The sequence below is a fragment of the Pterocles gutturalis genome, unplaced genomic scaffold (assembly GCF_000699245.1).
Source record: "Pterocles gutturalis isolate BGI_N339 unplaced genomic scaffold, ASM69924v1 scaffold34009, whole genome shotgun sequence".
Taxonomy (NCBI): Eukaryota; Metazoa; Chordata; class Aves; order Pterocliformes; family Pteroclidae; genus Pterocles; species Pterocles gutturalis.
Window position 1 is genome coordinate 411 of NW_010131781.1, and position 25,654 is coordinate 26,064.

General features: G+C 43.6%; 1 protein-coding gene across 1 annotated transcript in view; it reads right to left on the reverse strand.

Moving 5' to 3' along the window:
- Positions 1-5,652: 5,652 nt before the first annotated feature.
- The window catches only part of CDHR3 (cadherin-related family member 3), a 38,782-nt gene continuing 18,780 nt past the window's right edge, over positions 5,653-25,654 (reverse strand). Inside the window, 11 exon segments of the mRNA XM_010080716.1 lie at positions 5,653-5,936; positions 8,713-8,761; positions 9,659-9,690; positions 11,190-11,203; positions 12,576-12,757; positions 15,341-15,585; positions 17,263-17,434; positions 18,882-19,108; positions 22,113-22,211; positions 22,357-22,456; positions 23,958-24,126. Of these exon segments, the coding sequence (XP_010079018.1) occupies positions 5,653-5,936; positions 8,713-8,761; positions 9,659-9,690; positions 11,190-11,203; positions 12,576-12,757; positions 15,341-15,585; positions 17,263-17,434; positions 18,882-19,108; positions 22,113-22,211; positions 22,357-22,456; positions 23,958-24,126 (1,573 nt within the window).

Sequence of the window (25,654 nt, forward strand, 5' to 3'; positions counted from 1 at the left end):
CATGCCTAGAGCTCGGCCACATGTGTGGGTCCAGAAGCTCGCAGGCACAGCAGCTCTGCTGCCTGCATGGAGGGTCATCAGCCTGCAAAGCCTCCCCAAGGCACCACGATACGCGCAGTCCCTCGGGAACACCATCAGCTGTCACAGCTCGCTGGCAGGCAGGGTTGCTGGGGGGTGAGCCCAGCACAGACCCCTGGGCAGGGCAGGAGGTGCTGGGCCAAGTGGGTCTAATCCAGGCAGGTCCTGTGCAAACACAGCACTGCTGCTCCGGTCTGCATGGCCCCAGCTAATATCCACAGGAAAGAAATTGAAAAATCAGACACGACTATGTGGTTGGACCAAGCCTTGCCTTGCTTATGTCATTAACCAACAGCTTTTTTTCAAGCCCTGGAAGTTAAGCAGGGATGTTGCCTCAAAATCAAGTTCCAGGAGGTCTATTGACCTGTGGCAGCTGGAGTTTGGTACCAGAGAACTGCAGAGCAGTGGCATCCTTGAATAACATTGAGTAAGATCTATTTTTGTTTTCAAGTGTGTCTTTCATTCAATAATATGGAGCTTGCTGTAGAAATTTGCTAAAGCTTATATTTGTCTTCTTCAATCTCCTGGCCAAGCCTGTGCTTTTCCACCTGCCTGCTTTGAAGCACATCTTATAACATGTTTCCAGATGCAGAATGACCCCAAATGCAGGTCCCAAAAAGCAGCCTGCACACCTCAAGAGCACTAACTAAGCCTGAGTGGTGCCCCATCTCCTCCTGGGATGTGAGCAGGCAGCAGCAGAGCTGGGCTGACCTTCCTGCTCAGCTTCCTGCCGATTTTCAGTTTCAGGCACTGGTGCAGCCTCACAGACCTGCCCTCACCTGAACAGCCTGGGCTGACTCGCAGGTGATATACCTCCGCGTGTGTGGTGTGTAGACATTGATATCTGATCTAGTCAGCCAGAAAGAACTGCTTTTGGGAACGGTTCACGTGATCTATTTTGGACAGCTGTGTGCTTTGCAATAAGTCACCCCCAAAGTGTCTCTTTCTCCCCAGTGACTACACAGGGAGCTTGCAGTGACAAGCTGAGACAAAGCATGTGAGGGTGAAGCCTAGCGGGGGCTGAGCCTGTGTTCAGCCTTTCAGCTGGAGCCTTGCCAAGGGCCTGTTGTGGCTGGGGATCTCAGACAACTGATCAACTGGGGCATGTGCAATATGCGGTTGTGGCTGCTTGCTGTTAAAATGTTATTTCCATTGTGGTGTCACAATCTGGGTCTCACAAAATAACCTAGCAGCTAGAGTCTTTGCTCAGGAGAGGGAGGATTGTTCCCCTTGTCTGACTTGCCTTCTTTGAGGGGTCTAAGCCCCATCTCCTGTTCCTAGTGAGCAGTCACAAAGTAGCAGCCTCCTGGGCAGACATTCTTCATCTCTGCAGCTGAAACTGTTCTCCTGTGCAGGTCTCTTGGAGATCATGAACAAATACAGGATCAGCACTTTGTCATTCCTTGATAGGAATGAAGTTACATGGCCAGATGTTGAGACTTCTGATGTTTATTGCAGCTGCTCTTTATCATACCAACACGAAAGCAGAGCATTTATGCATTAGAATTACATTCACTTGGGAGAAAAGCAATAAAAAACCAGTAATATGATCACACACAAATTACTAGGGGAACTAGACCCAGTCAGAAGTGACCTGGGCTCTTTCATAATCACTCTTGAAGCTTTCAGAACAATGTTAATCCAAAGGCCTCAAAGCACTTCAGAGATGTGTAATAGGTAGATACACAGCAATGGAGAGCTGTGGCAGAACTCACACTGATTTTTGCAGACTTTGGATAAAATTAATGGGTAGCATGTAACAGGCAGCTGGAGGTCAGGAACTGTTGCCCCAGCCGCTCTCCTTGAAACATCAGGAGCCTTTCTTCTTCTAGTTTCAGTTTATCAGTGTCATCACTCTAAAATAAATGGCACCAAAGTTCACACCTTGTAACTATATGCACAGCAACTAACTGTTGAAGACTAGAGGTTGTTCCCATGATCTAGTCTGGCCCTCTACAGCACAGAGTAGCAGTCCTTGACTTCTGAAGTCTTCAAATGAAGGAAAGGCCTCACAGATTTAGCTAATTGTTACAATAATTAAATGCTTTTATTGTCTAGAGCTTGCACTTAATCCTTGCTCTCAGCCCATCTAGTGTCAGTTTTCAACACTGACTCTCTGTTCTCAAAGACACTTCTGAATGAAAAAAAGCGTAAAAGCTGGTTTAACGAGATGAGGTTGCTAGCGTTTACTGCACTGCGTAAGTATCATATGCTATATTATATGAAAGTATGTTTCTTTGACATGTTCAAAGTATATTTTAATACAATATGCAACAAGTGTACATCTAGATCAGCCAATTCTGTCTTCTCTGGTTTTTTTTGTACAAAAGACAGGCCAAAGAAATGAATTGCTGTGCTTTGGCTCGATGCGACTCAAGTTCATTCTTGATCACTTCAGAGGGAACTTCACAGGGAGTGTCCTGGTTTCGGCTGGGACAGAGTTAACTTTCTTCATCATAGCTAGTAAGAGGCTATGTTTTGGATTTGTGCTGATAACATACTGATGTTTATAGTTGCTACCAGGACAGTCAAGGACTTTTCTCCTTCTCTGCTGTGCCAGTGTCTGCAGGGGCAGGAGAAGCCTGGAGGGAGCACAGCCCCAATTCCTAGCCTGGGATTTGACCTTGGGTTTAGGTTTGAGACCCAAATTGGCCAATGGTATATTCCATATCATGCATGTCATGCCCACTATATAGATGAGAATCTGTCTAGAAGTTCTCTCTTGCTCTCTCAGAGTCAGCTCTCAGTCTCTCTGACACTTGGGTTCTTATCTCTCTTCTGGGATTGTGGTTTTGGGACTCTCCCTGCTCCAGGATCATTAGCTGGGAATGGGCTGAGCTTTGGTCATTGGATCGTGAGCAGTATCACTGTGTATCACTCATCTGTATATTTGTATATATTATTATTAGTTTTGTTGTAGTTTAGTTATTAAATTGTTCTTATCTCAACCCATGAGTCTCTTTTCACTTTACTCTTTTAATTTTCTCTCCCACATCTGCTGCCAGTGAGGCCAAACAGTGACAGGAGGAAAGCCAATAGTACTAGGGGCAGCTGTCAGGAAAATTGTGCTGCTTTTGCATAAAGCTGATGCTCTGATAAAGCCTTGTTATTTCTTGCTTTTGTAGATCCTGAGCAAGGAAAGTAGTTTTGTGCATGGCCAAAATTAGATCTTGCAGTGAAGACCAAGATGAAGAATTAGTTGGAGCTGGAGATCAGCATTGCCCATATTAAACCAACAGCGTTAGTGAGAAAGCACGTAGCTGTGCTTTAGGATCAGCACACTCGTTTCGTCATGCAGCAAGTTGCATGGGTTTTACGAGATGCCTTATCTTGTCTGAACCTGACCCCTGAAAAGCTGAGTGCACCAGCTAAACCCACCTCAGCTGGATGGAGGCAACCTCAGCAGTACTCACTCTTAGCTCTGGCAGATCTTAGACCCATGGTGCCTCTTTGCAGAGCTGTCAGTTGTTCAGAGGTTAGAGTACGTGAGCATCACTACGAGGGTAGTTGCTTTTCACCCAGCTGTTGGCCAGCTCTGGGAGACTACGGCACCAGCAGTGTTGGCCATGACAATATGTTTGCACGCATGGATGCTCAGAGCATGCTGTGATACTGTGTTACACTGTTGTTGGGATTTTTTTCCTGAGAAAGAAGGAAAGAAGTTTGTGCAGTTCAGCCGCAGGAACAGTAGTTAAGAAAGATGAGTTTTCATCCATCTCTTACCAGATTTCCTGGCTGAAATACAGCCTGTATCTGCCTCCCTTTAAAAAAAAAAAAAAAAAAAAAAAGTAGTTATCTCTTAACCACAAAAGTAGAGTGAGAGGAATTGAGGAAGCAGAGCAGCTGCCCTAGAGAAATGCCCAGGAAAATAAATACAAAAGCCTGTGTGGCTTCCCATCATGAAAACAATGCAGTTAACTTCTCCAGGTAACAAAGATTTAACGTTTGTTGGTGCCAAGTGTGCCTGTGTGTAGCTTGGTGTCAGAGTGATAGAAAGATAAGAGTTATAGCAGTACTACCAGTTACTGCAGAATTTCTCTATGTCACTGGAAAACCACTTGCACAGAAATCAAATATATCGTATTTACAGCAAACAAATGCAAACAATGGTGAGTTGGAGCTCTGAATGTGTGGCTAGCCATGTTGGTGCTGGAGGGTCAAACAATGATATAACAACCACCGCAGACAGGGTAAACCGATAACATTCTCAGAGAGGATAAATCGCTCTTTCCTATCTCTACCATTGTGGTGTTCATGACAAGCTGGGTTTCGGATTGTGCAATGAAATGGCATTTGACTGAAGACATTTGGTGTTTGCAAGGGAAGTCGTTCCTGAGCCAAACCACTCCTTTGGAGCACAGCGAAGAGCCCCAGCACTGTGACGGGTGGTTTTGTAAAGATCCTTGGTCTATAGGATCCTTGGTGAAATTACCCTGCGTCTCCCCATCCATGTCCTCCATTGTATGACAAAAACCAATGTATGTGACAGACTGGATAAAATCTTCAGTGACTGTTCCTGCTCAACTTAAACTGAGTATTTTCTTTTGCCACCTGGTATCAGTTCCTTGCCACCAAAGAAACCTTTTTGTCATCAGGAAAGAAAAAAAGCCAACACACTGAGTATTAAGTCATCATTTATAATTAATTTTCTTCAGATTAAAATAATTTTCTGAAATCTTGTAGGGTTTGTTGGTTTTATATCAGGTTCTTTGACAGCACTTGCATTATACATGCCCACACTCAGAAAATATTATTTCACCCCATGTGTTTACTGTCATTATTCTTTTGAGTGTGTTCCACTTGATTCTGTAAAACATTAAATACACCAGAGGAAATACCAAAGGTGAAGATATTGAGTGCTGCTAGTGTAACAAAAGATAAATAAGCTGAAAGCATTGGCATGACAGCCTGAGATACCATAACAAGCTGTGGGTTTTCTCCACTCCAAAAACTGTTTTCAAGCCATGGTCTTTTCTACAGCAATACAAGAGGGTGAGGAAGGGCTGAAATAAAATAATGAATGAAGAGAAAAATTTTTATCTGTCACCAGCAAGCTTTTCAACCCTAATGAGCTTTTAATCCATTCTGTCGCTCAGCAGGGACAGGAGGCCCTATTCACCCATGAGAAAGCATCTCCACGTGTACACTGCCTTCCCCAAAGGCAGTCAGAGGATGAGGCCGTGCTGTGGGGACAGAGTTCTTCCAGGTGGAAAGTGACAGTAGCTATAGTTGGTGGGCAGCAGATGCTTCTACCCACGACTCTGCTTTCATTTCCTCTTCTCCCCCTTTCACGTCCTCCCCTTCTCTCTCACTCTTACCTGCCAAAGGTAAGTCTGGCTTCATCCTGCCTTTTGGTCTAGTTTATGCAGCAATGGCCACCTTAAGTTTTGCAGCTGATATATATAGAGAGAAAATCACATCTGATTCTTTGGCTGTTCAGAGTGGGGTCATTGGGGAGCTGCCTTGGAGTCTCATGTACATTGCCTTAGAGCTGGATTAATGGCAAGGAAGTGTTTGTTTTGGGGGAGGAGATCAGTATCTGCCTTGGGAGGCTGGTGAGGATAACCCCCTTTCCTAGTACTTCTCTTTCTGCTTTTGTCATTCCAGCCCATCCTGGCTGGGTGTTTCTGATTGTCCTGCAGAGGGCTTGGCAGCTGGTTTTGTCTCTGCAGTCGGCTCTTTCCTCTTCTCTGAAGGCTCTTTTTTGCTTGGTGCTTTTGCTCTGTCTGTCCCTTGGCCACCACTGTCTGTGTTACTTGATGTTACCTGCACAGCTGGCTCCAGCTGAAGGGGCTCGCTGCTCTTTTTCCACCTCCTGGCTCCTGACGATGTATTGAATTCATACATTTTGCCAGTGACTTGTCAGGGAGAAAAGACAATCAATTAAAATTGTTCCTGCTTTACCAGATTAGGACATGACAGTCCTCAGGATGGGTCTGAAATGGGAAATGTGAAGAACCTGGAAAATCAGATTATTTTGGAAAAAAAGCTCTGAGAGGGAAAGCCTCATTTCTGCAAGCAACTCTGGGAACCAGGACACCAGGGCAGCTGCTCAGGGGAGATGGTATTCTATCAGTATAACAACTGGCTCTGCAGTTCAGGGAACAGGAATATTCAAAATAGGACCTTTTATCCTCTATCCAAATTACAGCTACCATGGGTTAACATGGGCAGTGTAACAAACACATCCGTGGTCCTCAGTTGTTAGGACTAACTCTCCCAAAAACTTTTGTCTTTCGCCATGATGGGCAAGGCCATTGTATATCTGTGCGCATTTTCTCAAGTAGAGTTGGCTACCCTAGGTAGCGAAACCTGCCAGGAGCACAATATGCTACGTGTATCTTCTGGATCATGTCAGGTCATCTAGGTTGACCCAAGGTTCAGAGATCTGGGATCTTCCACAAGTTTTCATTGTACGTGTTGCTTTACAATTTGCACAGAATGTTTTCCTCCAGTCTTGCCGTGAACTTTGTCATTAATACAGTGAAATAATAAGTATTCTGTTTACAGAACTACATGCTCCCCTTATATATAAAAAGTATTTTTAATTTCAGGTTGTTCAGCACACATGGTTACCTCTCCTAGAAAGATTTTATGGGCAATTTCTACTTGTATATTAGGAGCAAGTATCTTCTCCTTCAGTTCATTTACTACCTTGAGAGAGGTGGAAGAATTGCCATGCACCCAGTGTGACTGACTCACAATTTAAATCACTGTCTCTTGCTAAACAGAGGGAGAATCAGGAACTATAGTGGCACTTCTGGTATTTAAACATTACTAATACGAGACAAACAAAAGACCATTAAGGCCTGGAAAGAAACAGTGGATACGTGTTACTACATGTTACAGTTTTTATCAGAATTAATGGTTTCTGACACATTAACACAATTTGAGCAATTAAAGATGAAACTGGATCTCTTTACATGCTATTTTTTCTGACTGTTTACAAGGCAGGCATGTTAAAGCAGCCCAGACCAGGAAGCAGCTCCCGACCAGCCTCCTAATCATCTTCAACAGGTGATGTCCTGGGAATTATTAAACCTCATGTCCAAATCACCAAGACTTGATCCATCTAGGGTTTGGGATGAGCCATGGAGGGGAGGGGAGGGGAGAGGAGAGGAGTGGGGAGCACATATTTCTCTGCTGACACCACAAAGCTGTGTTACAGCTTAATGTCAGGCATGACACAAGTGCTATGGCTCTGGTGGGCAGTTTGGAAGGGCTCAGATATCCTTAAATCTGGTGTGGTCAGATTTGCTGAGGAAGGGAGCCACCAGCTGTCCTGCAAAAACACTGGGAAGCAGCAGCTCTTGCAGTGGCCTAGAGAATATCCATGTTTAATATATTACAAATGCAGTTACATGGGAAAAAAGCAGGGACTTTGGAGCACATCCCTCCAGATCTCTTTATAAATAGCAGGTGGGCTTGGACCTGGACCAAACTGGCCTCAAACAGCCTCATGGATGGGCTTAATTGTACAGTAGGGTCCCATTTGTTCACCCAAATTCTACTGAAGTCCCTGTAACTAGTGTTTCCCATTAGCTCACAGCATCCGACAGCTCTGAGCCCGCTAATAAGAAACACAAGGTACAGGCACCACTTTCATCATTTGGCCACATGAATCCAAGCCTTGAAACAGGCCTGCCTTCTTCTGGATAATTTTTAGACTTATTGTTTCAGACCTGTTTTCAGATGTATTTGTCAAAGACCTATGACTGACTGTGTCACATTTTACCAGCCCTCCCTCTCCATGCTGGAGCCCTCAGCCATTAGATGCAGGGCTGGGCACCTTAATGTCAGGACAAGCATTGTAGTGTGGGGTGCAGGCAGGGGCTGTGGCTCAGGGGGATGAGGCAAGGTGGATCAACCCTTAGGAAAAAAAAAAAAATTCTGCAGTGAACCCTGCTGCAGAGCACAGTGGCCGTCACTTGGAGAAGGGGATAAGCACTACACCTCCTGTGTCATCCTGTTTTTTCTAGCTTTCACCTTAATTTCACTTTTCCCAGTTGCCCACCTGGTTAATCAGATATGCTCAGAGTTAGCATAGCTGAAGCCTGGTGGCACAGTTGGTAGCTGATGCCACCACAACTGTATCTAAAAGCAAGCGGTCTTCCTTCCTCCCCAAGCAGCAATGCTCAAGCTCTAGATAAACAGCAGCAATGCACTGTGGCTACAAGGAAGGAGGTTTGTGCAGGGTGAGTAACTCACCCACCGCCTTGCATCCAGGGAGAGGTTTCAGAAATGACGTCAGAACATCTGCATCCAGATTAATCTGCTGGCCATTTTCCAGACAGGGGAAGGGTGAAAACATGTAGCCATGACAGCACTAGAGCAGGGAGGCTTGCAGCTAATTCCTCCTCCTCTCCCACCTTCCTATATCGGATCCATACACTCAGGTTTAGCAGAGGAGTAGTGAATAACGCTTTCAAGGGCCATAAGTATATTACATTCTACTATTAGAAATGTTGGTGGGGCACTGTCTTGATTTTCACTATCTCTGAAATATAGCTCCCATTCTCCTTGGAAACAGCAAACCTGAAATCTGAAAAGCAAATGTTGAACCATATTTAAATCAACTAATCCAGTTTGTTTCCAGCCAAATATTCATATCCACTGTTAATTGCTTTTCATTACCTGGGTCTCTGGCTTCTCCATCAAAGACAGTGTTTAGCTTTGTCATTGTCTGTGAAGAGAGACAAAACGTGAAATGAATCCTGTGAATTAGCTCAGCAAGAAGGAGGAGCAGTGACTTGGAAATGGTGACATACATGGATGGAGGTGGATTTGTATGACCTGCATATTGCATTCCTGTAGGCTGGGTTTAATCAAAACTGGCAACGAAAGCCATTTGTGCTGTAGGGTGTTGCCACTAGATGTTCAAAGGAGAGTTAATAAGGTCTGACATGCTAGATGCCTCCTCCACGTGTGTAACCACAAGAGGGTCACCTCCACCCAGAGGAGGCTTGGGAATTCCCTCTCTGAAGAACTTGGAGAGGGAGAGTACATTAATGAAAGTGTTTTACAGCCCTTATGCTATTGGGGCTCTGAAAAAGGAAGGAGCCACAAGATCTAGGAGAAAAAAAAACATTTATCATAGTGGAACGAACTAAGGCATTTTGCTGCAAACAGCTTATCAAGACCAAACTCTTTCCAGCTTGGTACACTTGTGTGCCTTACTGGTTGCACTCAGGCAGGTCAGGGTTAGCTGCACAGGTCAGTGAAGCTGGGACACTTGTCCTCCTGCCTCTGTGGCTGCAGCAACTCTCCTTGTCACTGCTCCAGGCACAGCCTCTTTTGGTCTCCCACTTACAGGGCTGCCAGAGATGCTGGAGAATTTGACACTTGGAAGCAAAGGGGCCACAGAGCCGGTGAGCATCCCTCACACCTAGTGTTGCTTCCAAATACAGAGGCCAGTTGGGGCACTGAAGTGTTTTGCATTTGGGGCAGCGTTTTATTCCTTGCCTGTCATTTTCGTATTCTCTTTGGAAAACAGACACCTTTCATAGAAAGGGTCCTACGATCATATTGCTTGATGGGGCTGGGTAATACCAGGCTTTGTTTTGAGGCCAGCAATACTTACCACAACCACTTCTTTCTTAGGTTTCTTCTTTTCTACAGAAAAGAAAATACACAATGTAAAGATTCTGATTTTTCTGACAGTGGCTATAGACACTAAAGCCAAGATTTCCTCAAACAAATAGACATTCTCAGTACTTGACTTCTGAGGTATCTCACATGAGCCTTGTTCCTTTTCAAAGGATGATCCCTCATACTATTTGAAAAGCGAACTCCTTCACAGTATTTTGGAGTGAGAATCCAGAGTTCCCAATGACTAGTTAAAAGTTTAGCCTTGAAAAGTCTTATTCCTTCAGTAATGAATAAATAACAATGGTTTCTTCCCTTTCTAAATAATATGAACAGATATAGAAATTAACCTTTCGCAATATTTGAACTACAAATGTACGTTATTTTTTTTCCAGGAATGTTTGTAGTTGCAAAGCTTGTGCACTCAAACATGCGCTTGGAGACAAAACAGGGATGTGCTGCAGATCCAGTCAAGTAAAATCCAGATTGAAGAACAGTTTGGTTATATGTGGATTTACTACACTATTAATTCATCCCACATGCAAACAAATGCAGCAGCAGTGCCATGGGCATCTCGACATCATGGATTTGTGGATGATGCCCAACTAGTTGCTATGATTTCTTCTCACTCACTCCTTGACAGTTTGTTTAACGGCCTTCCTTTGGAGAACTGTATGTCTGGCCACCAACAGGCTATGCAGGCCAGGTGTGCAATACTCTGAAGCTCTGCAGATGGGTCTGAACCTGAACACTGATGGGAAGCCTGTTCTGTCTGGCCTTTGCTGACCAGCATTTGGGAACCAGTTTTTCAGAACGCACCAAGCATCCATTTTTTGGCAACCAGCCAATGCTGAAATGTCTCAAATTGGGCAACCAGGAGAACAGCTAATTTTGTTGGGTTTTATTAGTCATGTGTTTTTTCAAGCTGGGAGATACTGATTGAGGAGAGGGAGTTATAAAAGCAAGGTCTTACTGAACCCATATGAGACATACTGGCTAGCAGAAAGCCAATGAGAATAAAAGGGACAGGAATGCTTGAAAAAACACCTGGTTTTGTGTGTGTTGTTTATACACCTACTAAGTTACACAAACCCGTTTAAAAGCACCAATACTTGAAATTAAGTCTTCAAGTACCTGAAGTAATGGTGTCAAGGGAGCAAATCAAGGGACCAGAAAAGAGGGAGTTAGAGTGGAGAGGACTCTTGGAGGTGCTGTAGAGGGATGGGAATATTTTTTAGTAGACAGCACATGAATTGCTTGTGAAAAATCCAGTAACTCTTTAGCATCCATGCCAGAATACCAGGCTACTCTGTATTGTTTTTTTACCTGATAGTTAATAGATCTGAAGACCAAAAGGGCCATGAAATCACTTAAGCAGACCTCCCATAATCAGCCAGGGTTATTTAATCTCAGTACTCTTGTACTGGGTCAAATTTATTTGTCTAGAAATTGATTTACAAATTTTATACTGAATCATAAACAAGGTGTTGTTGAGAAGTATTAAAATATAGAAAAGAGGTACACACCTGGATCGTTTATCCTGTAATGAAAAAAAGATTAAGAGTGTAGTTAACAAATGTCATACTTCTGCCTACATAAAAATATCATGCTTTGTTCTCTTTCACTTGGTAAGAAGGATGTGTTTCCTTGAGTTCTGGGATTTGCTTGATTTGTTTGGTTTCTGGTTTTGCTTTCACTGAAGGCCTGCATCATGTAATGCTGCTCTCAAACAGCAAAACACCCCTGAGCATTGCTCTAACACCTCTTCAAGAAGGGATAATATTAAAAAATAAAGTTGTATTGTGATAGCATGATGGATTTATATAATCTGTAAAAACATCTTTTCAAATACTGTCATCTTGTTTCACCCTTGGAGGAAGGTAAATTTTTTGATCTGATGTGCTCAGATAATACCTTTTTAAATAGTTGAAAGGTCGTAAATGCTTTTGAAAATATAGAAATTGGTTTTTAATGGGAGAGCCTGGCTCCCAATGAATCACTTGCTCTACTAATAACAATAGCCAAACTATATGTTGCTAGATTAATTGTATTTTTTTCACTAATTGCTAAATTCCTTGCACACACCATTTGAATTATAATCACAGTCATATATTACTTCTTTACATTTACTATAATTTCTAAATTTAAGTCCAAATCCTGAGAATACTTATAGAAATCCTTGTTTTTAATCCCAGTCCATTTAAAGAGCTGCTTATCTTTGTTTTGTGAAGTCAAAAGTTGATTTAGAGGCAGTCTGACTCCAGTCTGCTGAGAAGGCAGCCAGCAGGGATCTCTGCTGCTTCCCACAACGAGCCAGAGCCGGTCCCAGGTGCTTCCATGCCTTTTGCCAAGCACAAGCACTTAGAGGTACTACAAAGCTTTATGGGCCAGAGCCTTGGAACAGGCTTGCATAGAACTGCAGGAAATCTGCAGATGTTTTGCCAGAACAAAGAATCTGGCATGAGCACCAAGGTTTGGAAAGGACTCTTGAATCCATAGCTGAGAGGGAGGAAAATGCATCCAGTAACTACCTAGATGGGAGCTCCCTTGGAGCAGGAGCCAAATACAAACCAAAAACATTTGTATTTTTGGTCAGCACAGCCAGGCAGAGACTCTGCACCTCAGAAGTGTAGCTGCCTTTAGAGGTCATAGCTGTTAATTCCACTATTGCATTCAGTTAATGCTAATGTTAGTAAATCCATGAAAAAAAGTGCCGTGGAATTTTTCCCTTGATTTCATATAATTAACACCAAATATCCAGTAGCCAGTAATAATATTTACCTACAGCAAAGGGCATATGGCTATAAAATATTCAAAGCATAGTTTTCATTACAGGTGAAAGCCCTGAGTTCTCTCTGTCATTGCCAGGTGTTGCTAGGTATGCCCCCAGCGTGACATTTCGGAGGACTCACAGAGGTGCGCTGTCTGCTTTGCCTGCCAGAGGGCAGCAGGTGCGGATCCATGTCACCAGCCGGAACCCCAGGAACCCCAGCAGTCCGAGGAGCAGCAAACTGCTGAGGGTGATGACGAACGGCACGTACCACGCCAATTCAGAGTAGAGGTTTTCCCTTTTCGTCACAACAGTGAAGCCAGGCTTTTAAAACAAGATAGGAAAAGTTTCTCTTGGCTGCACACTTGTAAGGTTACTGACACCAACAGTACCTTTCATCTGGCTGAACTTCTGCACTGAAGCACCTGGCCCAAGCTTGCCCCGACGCTCTGCAGATGATAGGCAGAGGGAGATGGCGTCTGTTGGAGACAGTGATTCATCCCACATACCTGCCTGCAGACTGCCAAGGCAGCTCAGATGATTGAGATGGACCACCAAGCTCCTGGGGCAACCAAAGGCAGGTGTAATGGAGCCCACGCATGATGCAAAAAGGAGGTTCCTGATCATGTTTCAATGTCTTCTATTAAAACAAGCATGCCATGGTAGCATTTAAAAGCCTCAGGTTGCCTAAGAAGCTGCAAGCATGCTGTTGGAGAGTGAACAAGTGCAGGGAATACTGCCATTACCAAGATAATGGTGTATTGTTACCTAAGGCAAAATTGGAAGTAGGTCATCTTCACTGCAGTGACCATTCATCCCCCTTTATAAGAGGAGTTGAACACTGAGGAATCAGGTTATTGCATAAAAATAAATTAAACTCCTTTGGTTTTCCTTGTGACTTGTTCTAGATGGGAAAACCACACTACCACACTTCCTGAGCAATTGCAATCTCTCACATCTTCCCGAGTGCCGGGAGACATGGCTCTGAGCTGTCAGGTCACTTGGTGCTAGCAATTCATTCATTAAGGTCCCATCATTAAACTATCCTCACACATATCCAAAATTACCCGTTTGCTCTACCTAGCTCATTACCTTTTGTGGTACTATGAGTTTTGATCATCTATGTAAGTTTTTATTTAATTTTCTGTAAGACTTTGTAATCACATTGTGTAGGAAATTTAGTAGAGTATCTCTTTCTTTTCCGTTTAAGGATACCTTTAAAACAACTCAGCCTTGCAAAAAAATGGGATATCCAATCCTTAGAGAAATTCTCAGGTAATCTCAAGATCACCACCACCACTTCACCCTTACTGGGACTGAAGTCATGAGTGACTTTTTTAATGGGGCTTCTTTCTACACTGCCAGCCTTCCAGCATCTGATCCATCAAGTTATTGCACTGAACACATAAAACAAGTAGTGATGGAAGAAGCTGCTGTAATGGAAGTGCTCTTCTGGAAAACAGACTGAAAGTGTAAGGCTGATATCTCTGGGGAGGCAGATTTAATGCTGTGGTATGTGGTCTAGACTGTTTGTATTTGTGGTAAAGCATGGGAAAGAAATGCAGAATAAGTTTTGTTATTCAGCTTAACTTTTCATTTCCACATCAAGTAGGGGGAGGAGAAGGCTGTGAGAAAACCATATATTCCTTCCCAGCAGAGCATTAGATAATAACAGGGTTATTAATCAGTCTGCAAGTTTGGATTTAAGCATTTTAATAGCAAAGTGTCCAGATTTGCATGTGCTGTTTGCAGGATCTCCTGCTTCCGGCTCAGTTACCAGTAGCCCCTAGCAGATTGGGACTGTTTTACAGTGAATAACTCTCTTACCCCCTCACCAGCATCCTCATATTTTCATTTCTGCATGCAATGGACAAAAGGGTAATGCCATCTGCATCAGGCAGGCAGAAAATGGATGGACTCCGGATGACAGAGGGATGGTGCAGCAGGGGATGAAGGCAGCAACTAGCACAAGGACGGGGACAGAGCTGTCGCTTCTTCAGGCAGGATGAAAGCAAGCTCTCCTCCCATCATGCACCATCCTGATGGAAACTTACTCCAAACTGAAACTGGTGAGCCAGCGCTTGCCTGGGATGGCTGTGTGGTGGAGCAGACTATATTGCTGGGACACAGGCTGTGGAAGGCCAAATCCCACCCCAGCTGCCAAAAGCTGTGCAGGCTTCCCCAGCTCAGCTAAGACCACCACATGGGCAGGGAGCTCAAGAAAGACCCATCCCACCCCTCTGGCTTTGCCTGTCTGAAACCTGCTGAAACCGCAGCAACATGATGAAGCTGTGCACAACTGCTTCAATTCCTGACGGGCAGCTCGAGGCTTCACATGAGAGTGACTTCAGGGATGGAAAAAATCCACTTCCAAGTGATGAGGATTTCTTGTTATTGTTGTTGTTGCCTATTTCAACTTTGGTCGCCACAGATAAATGTGTCCCACCACTTAAAGAAACACATTCAAGTATAAGGCAGCTGGAAGAGTAAATAGCTATGAATAAAAAAAGAGGGAGTGCAAAATGCATGAGGTAATTTTAAGGTTCCAAGCAAAGGTTAACCCTTGCTCTTTCCTTATTAATAGAGCTGCCAAAATCTTTAACTTACCAGTTATGTTGTAATGGCAGTGTGCCCAGTCCTTTGGCTGCTTGCCCTTTTTGTTTTAGAAACTAAAATACAAAACATATGTTACGACTCTCTACCTGGGAACAATCCTTCATGACGCTGAGCACATCAACCACCTCTGGCTTCAAGGTAAGAGCGTGGGGCTCGGGACTTCCCACAACTGGACCCACTGCAGGTTTTTGTTTTCCTTTTGCATACATCATCTACTCTATTTTCTTCACTCCCATGGAGAGTAGCCCAATAAAGAACCACAGAAGTGGACATAAATTTCAGTGAACTTACTGTTGTGGCAATGACAGCAGTTGGGTTCGGGATAACTCTGATGCTTAAAGTCACCGTTCCAGTTTTAATTAGGTGTGTAGCTTTTTCCTTGGCATTTAGTAAATTGTCATCTGTTATATAGATGCGCAGTCTGTAAACCCAGTTTGTATCAAGTCCACTCTCATAGTCAAACCTGGATGCAAGGATCAGCCGAGATGTGTTGGAACCGGCACTTGGTGAAAAGGTGAAATGATTGTTCACATTGCCTGCAAGCAGCAGCAAAAACATAAAGCAGTGCCAAAGAAGGAATAAAAAAGAAAACCAGTCCCACATTAAAGTAAATGCATGGAACAAGCAAAAAGATAAGTTTCTGTTGATGACTTGTTATGGAGCACTATACACCTGTGCAGGGAAATATAATTTACAAGAATGGATCCTCAGTCTTCCTGATATAATATAAAATCAGACAAAGCAATGCAGCAATAAAAGCATTAAAATATGGAAAAAAGCCCTCTACAGTGACACAGCTGAGAGGAGGCTATGGAAACACTTCAGAGCCACGGGGCGCACAAGTGGTCACCCAAAGGACCCATCCTTACAGCCTGGAGAGCACCAAGAGGCAGTGGCACCTGGTCAGAGTGAGGACCCTATGCTGCTGCGGGGCTCATTCCACTGCTGGGGTGTCCCTAGAGTGATGCCTAGGCCACATTGACACCACCAGCATCTCCAGAGGCCACTCCAAACCCTCTCCATGGCTTCTGCGCAGGGGCAGAGGCCTTTGAACAGGTGCCCCAGAAAAGAGATAATGACTCCAGGGACGCTAATTGCCTCCAGGACTTCATCTGCCCTGTGGGGGTAGAGAGGGGATTTCAGTGATGCTGGCTCCCCAGCCCCCATTTTCTGTCCGTACAGCTGGAGATCTGCTAGTGGCCTGGGCTGCGGGCAGGCCAGCCCCAGCTGTTAGGCTCTGGACAGACCACACATACAAGAGATCAGAGCCGTGAAAAGGCACCAAATGTGCTTTGGTTTTGCTCTTGTTGCCCCACAGAGGTCCAGAGACACAGTGACCTTGAAGGCCACATCTAGTAAATGGGACATGGGCTGCTCTGTGGTTCAGAGGCCAACTGAATGGCACAGGTCATGTCTGTACAGCCAAAACTGGACCTGTGGTCAGACCCTGATTTACTAATACAAACACAGCCTTCTATGGGCTCCTGTGTAAATGGCACTGCTGCAGAGCTCCTCTGTGATGTTAAGGAGCTGCAATAGGACAGAGGTTCTCTCTTTTTATGCTAAAGCTTTTTACTGGCACCTGGACAATCTGCTCCCTCCTTCCCATCAGTCACTCAGCAACAAAAAAGGAATTGCTCCAAAAAAGTGCATTCCCTTTTTGTGAAGCCAAGTGTCATCCTGTACCATTGCAGTTCTCCAAGTGGATACAGTTGATTACTAGGTTGAAACACATGTTCTTAAACTGGGGGTGTAATGCATACAGCATGGACCTAGGACATGCAGGTTTGCTCGGTTGTTTTGAACTGTGTACCAGCATCTGAATGTGAGGTATGTGGAGTAACAGAACACACCATAATTTCTCAGGATTTACTCAGCTGTAATTGGAAGGGAAATTTGACCCTGTGTATCATTCCAGCTCATTCTTCTGAAGTCCATGTCAACTGTGTAATTAATTGCCAATTAATTAACGTGGTAGGCAATCCAGTCTTGCAGGGAATGGTTCTAGGTAGTAGCACCAGTAGCCAACTTGCAGAGAGATACCTCTTTTGGTAAGCAGCAAAGTAGTGATGTGAAGAACTTGTGGATCACAACTAGCTCACCATGAGAAGTAGCACATAAACTGTGCTACATTTTTATTTACAAATCAAAGAGAACCACCAGCATTCCCTAATTTTTGCACTGCTCCCAGCTCACACACCGTGACACAGTACCTTCATTAATGAAGTACCGGAAAGACCTGGGATCAGAATCGCGATCTTGACATTCAATCCTGAAGCCATTAATATTGGTCCCAACAGCTAGACTCACTGGGATTTGAAATGAATAGAAATTGGGTGAACAAACTGGTTCTTCATCATTCACGTCCAAAACACTGACAGTTACCTGAAAGAAAAGAGCAATAGCAAGCTGAAGCTCCACCACTGTGCTGAGACAGAATTTTAACTTCAGAAACTGCTTGGCTTTGCCCATTTTGCTCTTTTGATCAACAGCAGTTGAAGAGATATGAATCTCCCTTCCAATCTAGTTTCTACCAGAAGATGTCTGATCATTTGACTTAAATTCTTCTTGTGATCAGCACTCTTCTGGGAACAGGTTCCTTCCAAAACTGCAGGGGTTTAGAGCTGATGTGTCTATTTGAATCACCTGAATTGTGTCATAGTAAGAATGAGAAATAATAACAGTACAATGTATTCATTAAACTTCCTTTCAAATGTCTTGAATTGCTTCACAGTCACTAGTTAGGCTTCTTAGCATATTTAATAATAATTCAGAGTATGACCCATGGAAGGGAGGAAGACTCCTTATAGACTGCTCCCAGTGAGAGAGAAATGCTGGCAATGGCCTTCTGCAAGACTGGGAGCACCCCAGGTAGAACCAGATGTGCTTAATGTCAGCTGGGATTAGCTCAGTGAGAAAAAAAGTTTACCCTTCTCAAAGCTCTTTCCTCTAACGTCTGTTAGTCTTTAACAGGCAACAGATAAACTTGGTACCATTAAAAGCTCCTGATGCTAGATTTTCCTTAATCATCACGTTGAAATATTACAGGTGTTAAAGAGATTAAGTACCTCCCACCTAGCATCTCTATGGGTGGTGCTTGGCTGGAACAGAAAGCAGGCCTAGTGCCTGTATCCTCCCCAACAGACGTGCAAAAATCAAATGTAAGGCGGTCATGAGGGAGAAGATGTGCAAAGGAGTAAAAAGGAACCTGTAGGTGAAGGACCCTGGGATTCTTTGAAATAAGTGACTATAAAATACCTTTGTGGACATAGTCTATGTTTTTTCTTCTGAATATAATAGGTCTGGGCAGCAAACTTGGGCACAACCCTACTGTTTAATATTATCATGGTCACTGGCATGCTCTTGGCTCCTGACAGATAGCACCATCAGGGACAAAACTAGGTCATGGTTGAGGAAAGCACATGTAAGGTTCCATCCCCAGTAGGCCATGGACTAAGTAGGACTTGGCACTAAGCTTGGCTAAAATGAGGCTGTGCTACCCGGCCTCAAGGCTCTGTCCTTTTTCTATTTTCCGGAACCATAAAGAATATCTTAAATTGTCTAGGGCACAGAAAACAATTTCACCACCCAGGTAAAATAAAAAAAAAGACTGAGAAACAGAAACTAGAGAGTTAAAAATAGAAAAACATTACGTTAATGCTTTTTGTAAGAAACAAACTAAGACTGAGTGAAAACCACCTCTTTCATCTGTGCAGAGGGGGACTTGCCTTTTACAGACCAAAGTGCTTTGCCCAATGTACCTTACCATTCTTGTCAGGAGGAAGAGAAAAATATGTAGATAAAGGGGGAGAAGTAGAGTGGATTTACTCACAGATGCTGTTGTGGTCTTCTCTTGGTCTGAGGCCTGTACTGTAAGAATGTGTTTCTGCGTTGTTTCATAGTCTAATCTAGCTAAAATCTTCACCTCTCCTTTGTTTGGGCTGATCCAGAAGATATTTGCGTAATCCCTGGTGCCTCCTCCAGCTACAATGGAATAAGTGATGGCACTGGGTGGCCAGTCCTTGTCACTGGCACTCACTCTTCCAATGCTAGATCCAACTGAGAGACAGAAAATCCACATTTCATTAACATTTTAAGGGAAAAGGAAGTACAGAGTACTCATTCTGACCAAAACTTGATGAAGGTGAACTAAAGATTTGGTTTAGAGTTTTTCACCTCAAAGAAGCAAAGCAAAGCTGTGAGAAATACTGGTTCACCATGCTGTGCTATGGCTCCCCTGTGTACGGGCTTGCCTGGTAGCAATAGACACCAAACACTCTACAGCCTGTAGAGAACCACAGCAGAAGTGCTCTGGCGCTGAGTAGCACCCTGAGCCCTGCACGGATATGCACAAACTCCAGCCTTCTGGCAGCCCAAGTGTAGGCTTGGTTGGAGGAACAAGGTTCTTTATCTGCCCTGAAAAGCAATTGCTGCTCTTCCTTCTGAGGTGTTTGAAAAGCAGTTCCAATTACCTTCATGCTGAGCATTTATGAAGCAAACTACAAATGGCAGTGCTGTAAAATGTGAGAATGAAGATGGGACTGTGCACACCCATCTCTGCAGACATTGATTCAATGCTAAATGCATCCACATGATCCAAAGATATACAGGATGAATAGTCCACATGTGCAGAGTAAGACAGAAGGAGGATGTAAATGAAGGGTTGGATTTTTTTTTTCTTTCCTGACTCTGGGAACTCCAGCCCTAATGCAAACTGTTGGCCCCTGTTTGGTACAGAAATAGCAAGCACCCTCTTAATGTCAACTGAGCTCAAAAGAAAAGGCAGTCTGAGTAAAAAAAACCACATTTCTCTTGATAGTCTCAGTATCCAGCAAAGTTCTGTGGCTGACACAGAGAGGTTTAGAGACATATCCATGTCACAGATGGGTTTCAAGTATGTTGTAGTTTTGACCCTGGCTGGGAGCCAACTCAATGTCAGTGGTATGAGGAGACACACACAGAATAGGAAATGCTACAAAATTCACTGCATCCTATCCATTGGGAAACAGTGCAGAAAACCAAGCTCCATCTGAGCACCACAGAAATAAAAGTTGGGCAAGAACAACAGGCTGCTGAGCAATGCAAGGTGCTGGTATGAGCATGTGAAGGTCGGGGTCCTCCAACTGCTAAGTGGCTACCCTGTGTCTCCCTGTCCCTCCTTCGCCCTGCTTTCCTGGCAGTTTGGCCCCTGCAAGTGCCGGGGCTGCCAGGGTCCCTCTGCCAGGCAGACCCCTGCTGGAAGCTGGCCCCCCACCAGCCTCCCCACTCTCTCCAGCTCCCTCCCAGGCCATGCTGAAGCTTCGCCATATGCAGCAGTGGCCAATGACAGCTTCTCCACAGGGCAGACAGGAGTGATTTTTGCAGACCTGTGAACCTTGGCAGCATCCTCATGACCAGAGAAGGAAGAAAACAGAGAGCTGAGGGTGAGGCTGGAAATTTGGGCTTGCTCCTTTGCCCCTGGCAAAGGGGGTTGTGGACAGGCTGGCAGGGCTCCTTGAAGCATGCCTTTTCCTCCCCCCGGCCCCTGCCTCCTAACTTGGGCAAATGGACACAGAAGCACCATAGAGCCTATATGGTACGAAGTGACTACTTCACTCTGCTCAGCACTCATGAAGTTCCCTGTGACCAGTTTGGGGGCCCAGGGACAAGAGAGATGCTAACAAACTGGAGAAAGGCTGGGGAGGGCCACTAAGATGTCAGGGGGCTGAGCAGAGGATGCAGGAGCAGAGGATGCAGGAGTAGAGGCTGGGTTTGTTCAGGCTGAAGAAGGGAAGGCAAAGCAGGGATTTAATTGCTTTGCTCCACTGCCTAAAGGGCAATGATACAGAAGATCAAGATACACTCTTCTCGGGAGGGAACAGTGAAAGGGCAACAGAGAACAGAGATAAGTTGCAACATAGGAACTTTCAGCTGGGTGCAAGGTAAATTTACCTGGAATTAAGGTTGCTCTGCTGGAACAGGTGGTCAGAGAGGCTGTGGAATCTCCATCCTTGGAGATTTTCAAAATTCAACTGGATGAGGCCTTGAGCAACCTGATCTAACTTTGAAACTAGCTTCACATTGAGCACAAGTTGGACTTGACACCCTCAGAGGTCCCTTACACCTTCATTTTTTCAGTGACCCTAGGAAGTCCAGAATGGGGTCAATATTTATCCAGCATGTACCTAACATACCTCTCAATTTTTTCTCAGCCAACAGAATAAATTCAGTAAGCAAGGTCCTGGGACAGAAGGCCTGTGTTTGGTACATTGGGTTGTATCAGGGTGAGGCTGAAGCTGGAGAAGATGCCATTGCCATGCCAACTCCTCTGCACCCTGAGCAGCACAGCACAGAGCAGCTGGCAGTTGCACCTGGCACATGAGGATTACCAAGGACTGGCACTTACCTGGCATGCTCTGCAAACTCAGAACATGCAGGACTCACTAGGGGACAGGGAGGGTACTGAGGTGGGAGTCAAGCATGTCAACAAATTCAGTTTTAAGGCCACATTTGCAGCTGCTGGTCCTGGGCTGTTCCAGGAATGGGAATGACCCTGGCTCAGGGCATGAGGAGCTGCTCTGGCTGCTCTGGCTGAGCAAAGCCTCCCCATCTGAGTGCTCCCATCCCACCCCATCTCCAGGGCACCCACTGCACCCAAGGTGAGTTGGGTCTAAGGGGACAGTGGGGTGGCCATCCTGTACCATGCCTGGGCCAAGGGAGTCCTCACTCATCTGTGCCAGCCTATAGTGGTTTCTTTGCACCATCACAGTCTCTCCAAAAGGCTAATACAGCAAGAGCAGAAAGATGGTCTAAAACAAGACATCTTGAGTTCAGTTTCTGTCTCTGTCACACATTTCTTGTGCAATTGCTGAATTTGTCTGTGTCTCAGCTTCCATCTGTACAACTGGAGTTGCTGCCAGTTTTGTCTATTTAAGGGTAGTAGGTGGTTGTACAGTGAGACCTCGGTTGAACTGGAACTTGGAGCCATTCTGCTCATTCAAATATATGAAAATCCATTTGAGGAAAAAAGGTACTTATCAACATGGCAACATTCTTTCTATCATGTAGGTGCTACTTACTGTACCTTTAGTAATTTCTGAAACATTAAATTCATATGATAAATTACTGAAGACTGGAAAAAAATCATTCACTGGCTTTATCCTGATGTAAATGTAGATGATATCTGGAAATATAACAGAAGATTAAATCATAGTTAAGTATGGCTGTAAAATTTTCTCATGCATATATTCAAAATACATATGGTATTCTTCTCTCCATGCTGTTACAGCACAGGAAAATATCAAAAGAAGTGTAAAATGGATACTTGCTTGAGTAGTTTGGACAGGCAATATCTTGTACCCTGACAGTCAAAGAATAAACTTCAACTCCTAGATTAGCTGGGTTTTCTAAATCAATACTTTCAGTCATCTAAATTAAAAAGAAACACAATTATATTTATACTTCCTTACATAAAGTCACCATACACATGATTGCAATTACTTTTTTCAGCATTCTGTAAGTGTGCTCTGCCCCTTGGATATATAGAATTGCCCTGTGGGAGTAACATAATCTATTAATCAATAGTCTATATTAGGATTGAATTCCAGGCTTTTTCTATATGTTCACACTCTGGTGTCTCTTGGCAATCCAAAACGCTCTCCTTCTGCCAACAAAATATCTTCCCCTTAAGTGCAGGAATTTTTATTGTTTGGATCATAAGATCCTGGCCTTCTACCTGGTTAATTCAAAGAGTATACAATGAGCTGGCTATTTGCTCTGCCCTTTGTTGGCCCAACAAGAACCTGCTATTGCTAAATAGTAATAGTTACGCCTGGAGCTCACGCCTGCAGACATGTATTAAAGGTATCAGGTTCAGCCACAAGTGTTTACCCAGGAACCAAGTTGTTACTGAATGGTGGCTCACACAGATTTAAATCCTAATCTCCTGAACTCTCTGTCTTTCTGTAGGAGCCTCATAAACTCTGGGGCAGCTGGACTAAAGCACAAGCATCCACTGTTTATCATATATAGGGAAACTCCTGCAGGGACAGGACACTTCACATAGCCTGTGGCATTATACATACACAGTGATCAAAGCGCTGACAAGAATCATATCCTGTACAGCAATTAAAATGTTTTTTATGTTGGCAGATGTAGCAGCTAAGGGCAGTGCTCATTGACGTGTATACCTCAGATCAAAAATTAAAGCCATACAAAATTGCTTCACTCCTCCTGTAGCACTCTTGGTCTTTTGGAGAAAATGCCTATTTTTTGTTATGTTTCCCTTTTTCTGTATTTGTCCACGGTTCCTTTTAAAGCCATGAAAGAACCACCATTGCACATGTCCAGCAACTGGTGGGTGTTCTGGCCAATGCAAATATGCAGGCAGCTATCAGCATAAGGAACCCATATTTTGACATGCAAAATAACGCAATGGCAAATCCCACCACACTTTTGTGAAAATTTACCACTCAAAGTGGTTTTACAATTCTGACCAATGAAGCTGGCAAGTTCCCACAGAGTGTGGGATTCAATTCTTCATGCTGAATAGCAAGGATCTCCCACAATCTGTCACAAATAAATGGCATGAAAGGGCATCAGAATTCTCTGTTTATCCATATCAAAGTTGGTGCTTCACAATCCCTAAAAAAGGATTTTTTTTCCAATCATATCTAGCACATTTATTTAACACTGGAGAAATCAGTTCTCTGTTCACCAAATTCTGTAGAATCCATAGAAAGCATCCTATCAAAGGGTCTGTAGTTCACATGCAGTTGAAACAGTCATTCTCCACATCATACCCACTCTGACATGAATTACAGTAATTCTTTTTTTCTTGTACGGACCATGAATTCAAAGAACTTAAATAGCATTTCATAAATTGGCTTCTGAAATTGGACAATGTAACATAAAGCCACAAATGACTGACCACAAGTCTTCCAGACACAGTGGACTCCAGAGCAAAGTTATTGCTTCCAAAACCAGATAATCCAGTGAAATTAAATTGATTGTTTGATGGATCAACATCAATATCTTCACAGTAATTTCTAAGATCAAGAAGAAATGTCCCAGCAGGTGTATTTTCATTTGCTTCTTTCCTGTTTAAAACAAATACATTTCCCATCAGAGCTACTTATGCTTCTCCTCTTGAACTCTTCATACATTACATGCCAAAACATTGACTTCCATTTATTTCCTAAGTGAAATCCTAGACCTAAATAGACAACAGCTGGTGAAGCAACCCAGAATCTGATCCATACGCTGCAGTGGACAACAGCCCTGTACAATGGGCAGGACATAAACGTTTAGCTAGATCTAAACCAGAAACCTGTAACTCAGCTAAAGTTCAGAAGCTGCCACAAGATCTTAATGTTTTAAATTACTTCAATTAATAATTAGTATTTTAAAACATCTTTGCAACATTCATTTTTTCAGTATGTTATAATGTTTTCCTGATGAGAAGCTCATTCTTCTCTCCTTAACTAATAGCCGGACCATTCTACTGTTTTGTGAAACCAGCATTTCTGCCCCTGCTGTTAACAGTGAGGATCCCTGTGATGCACATAAGAGAATTGGGGGCAGAAGGTGTTGATTTAATTTTTTTATTCAAAAAATTAAATACAAAAAAAATGAAGAAACAACTGAAATACCATTAAGCCCTGATTTTGTTCCCTTGTGCAATCCCTATAAGACCAGTTCTTTATTTGATCACATTTTTTCCCTGAAGATTTTTGACTCCTTCAGATCAAAATTTAAGCTCAGTAGATAACAAAGAAACTGTTGTGTTATTGTCATGGATGTTGTAACTAAGCAGCACTCTGAAGAATTCAATTCTCTTCCTGCCAGTGTGTAAAAGTATGTGATTTAAATGCAAGACATTTCTATTAGATAGTGAGCAAGCAATTTAAATGGATACCCACTACCTGGGTATTCCTCATCGCACAGGTTCTTGGCCTGAGATGCTGGATTTTTATCTCCATGACTATCAAACTACCGTAAGTGCACCTGAAGAACTACACTATGCAATGTGGTGTATCCCAAAAGATCAGAGCTCAGACACATCAAAACTTCAGATGGACAATTTTTACTTCAGCCTTTCTATGACACACTTCATCTGCACAATGGAGTTAATGTTATGTCCTCATCTGCAAATATAAACTACCTGATCATCACAAAGGTCTCAGAGCATTCATAGCCATAACAAAGTCCATGACTAAGTTACTACGCACAGAGGACACCTACAGCAAGAGGTGATCTGGGCTCTGAAGACCTTACAGATTGCATTAGACAGAAAACATGCAGGTCACCAGGGAGAGATTTAGAAGAGAAGATCAGGAAGTTTAAAATAAAACTCCAGAATTGACTGGCAAGTTTTCCCTGGTGAATGATTCCTCACAGTTTAGCATTAAGTAGGAGAGGAGGAGTCTGGATCTGTGTATGTCAGAAAAGTAACTCTATAACGTGAGGCTCTGATATCCTAAGGGTTTAGGTATCTGAAAGATAAGTGTCTGACTACACATAGATATTTTTAGTCCAAACTCCCAATCTGAACATGTCAGGAAATTGAGTTTTGTGGCCAAAGACACTTACAGTGAACACTAACCTTTAAAGTCTTGAAGGTCCATT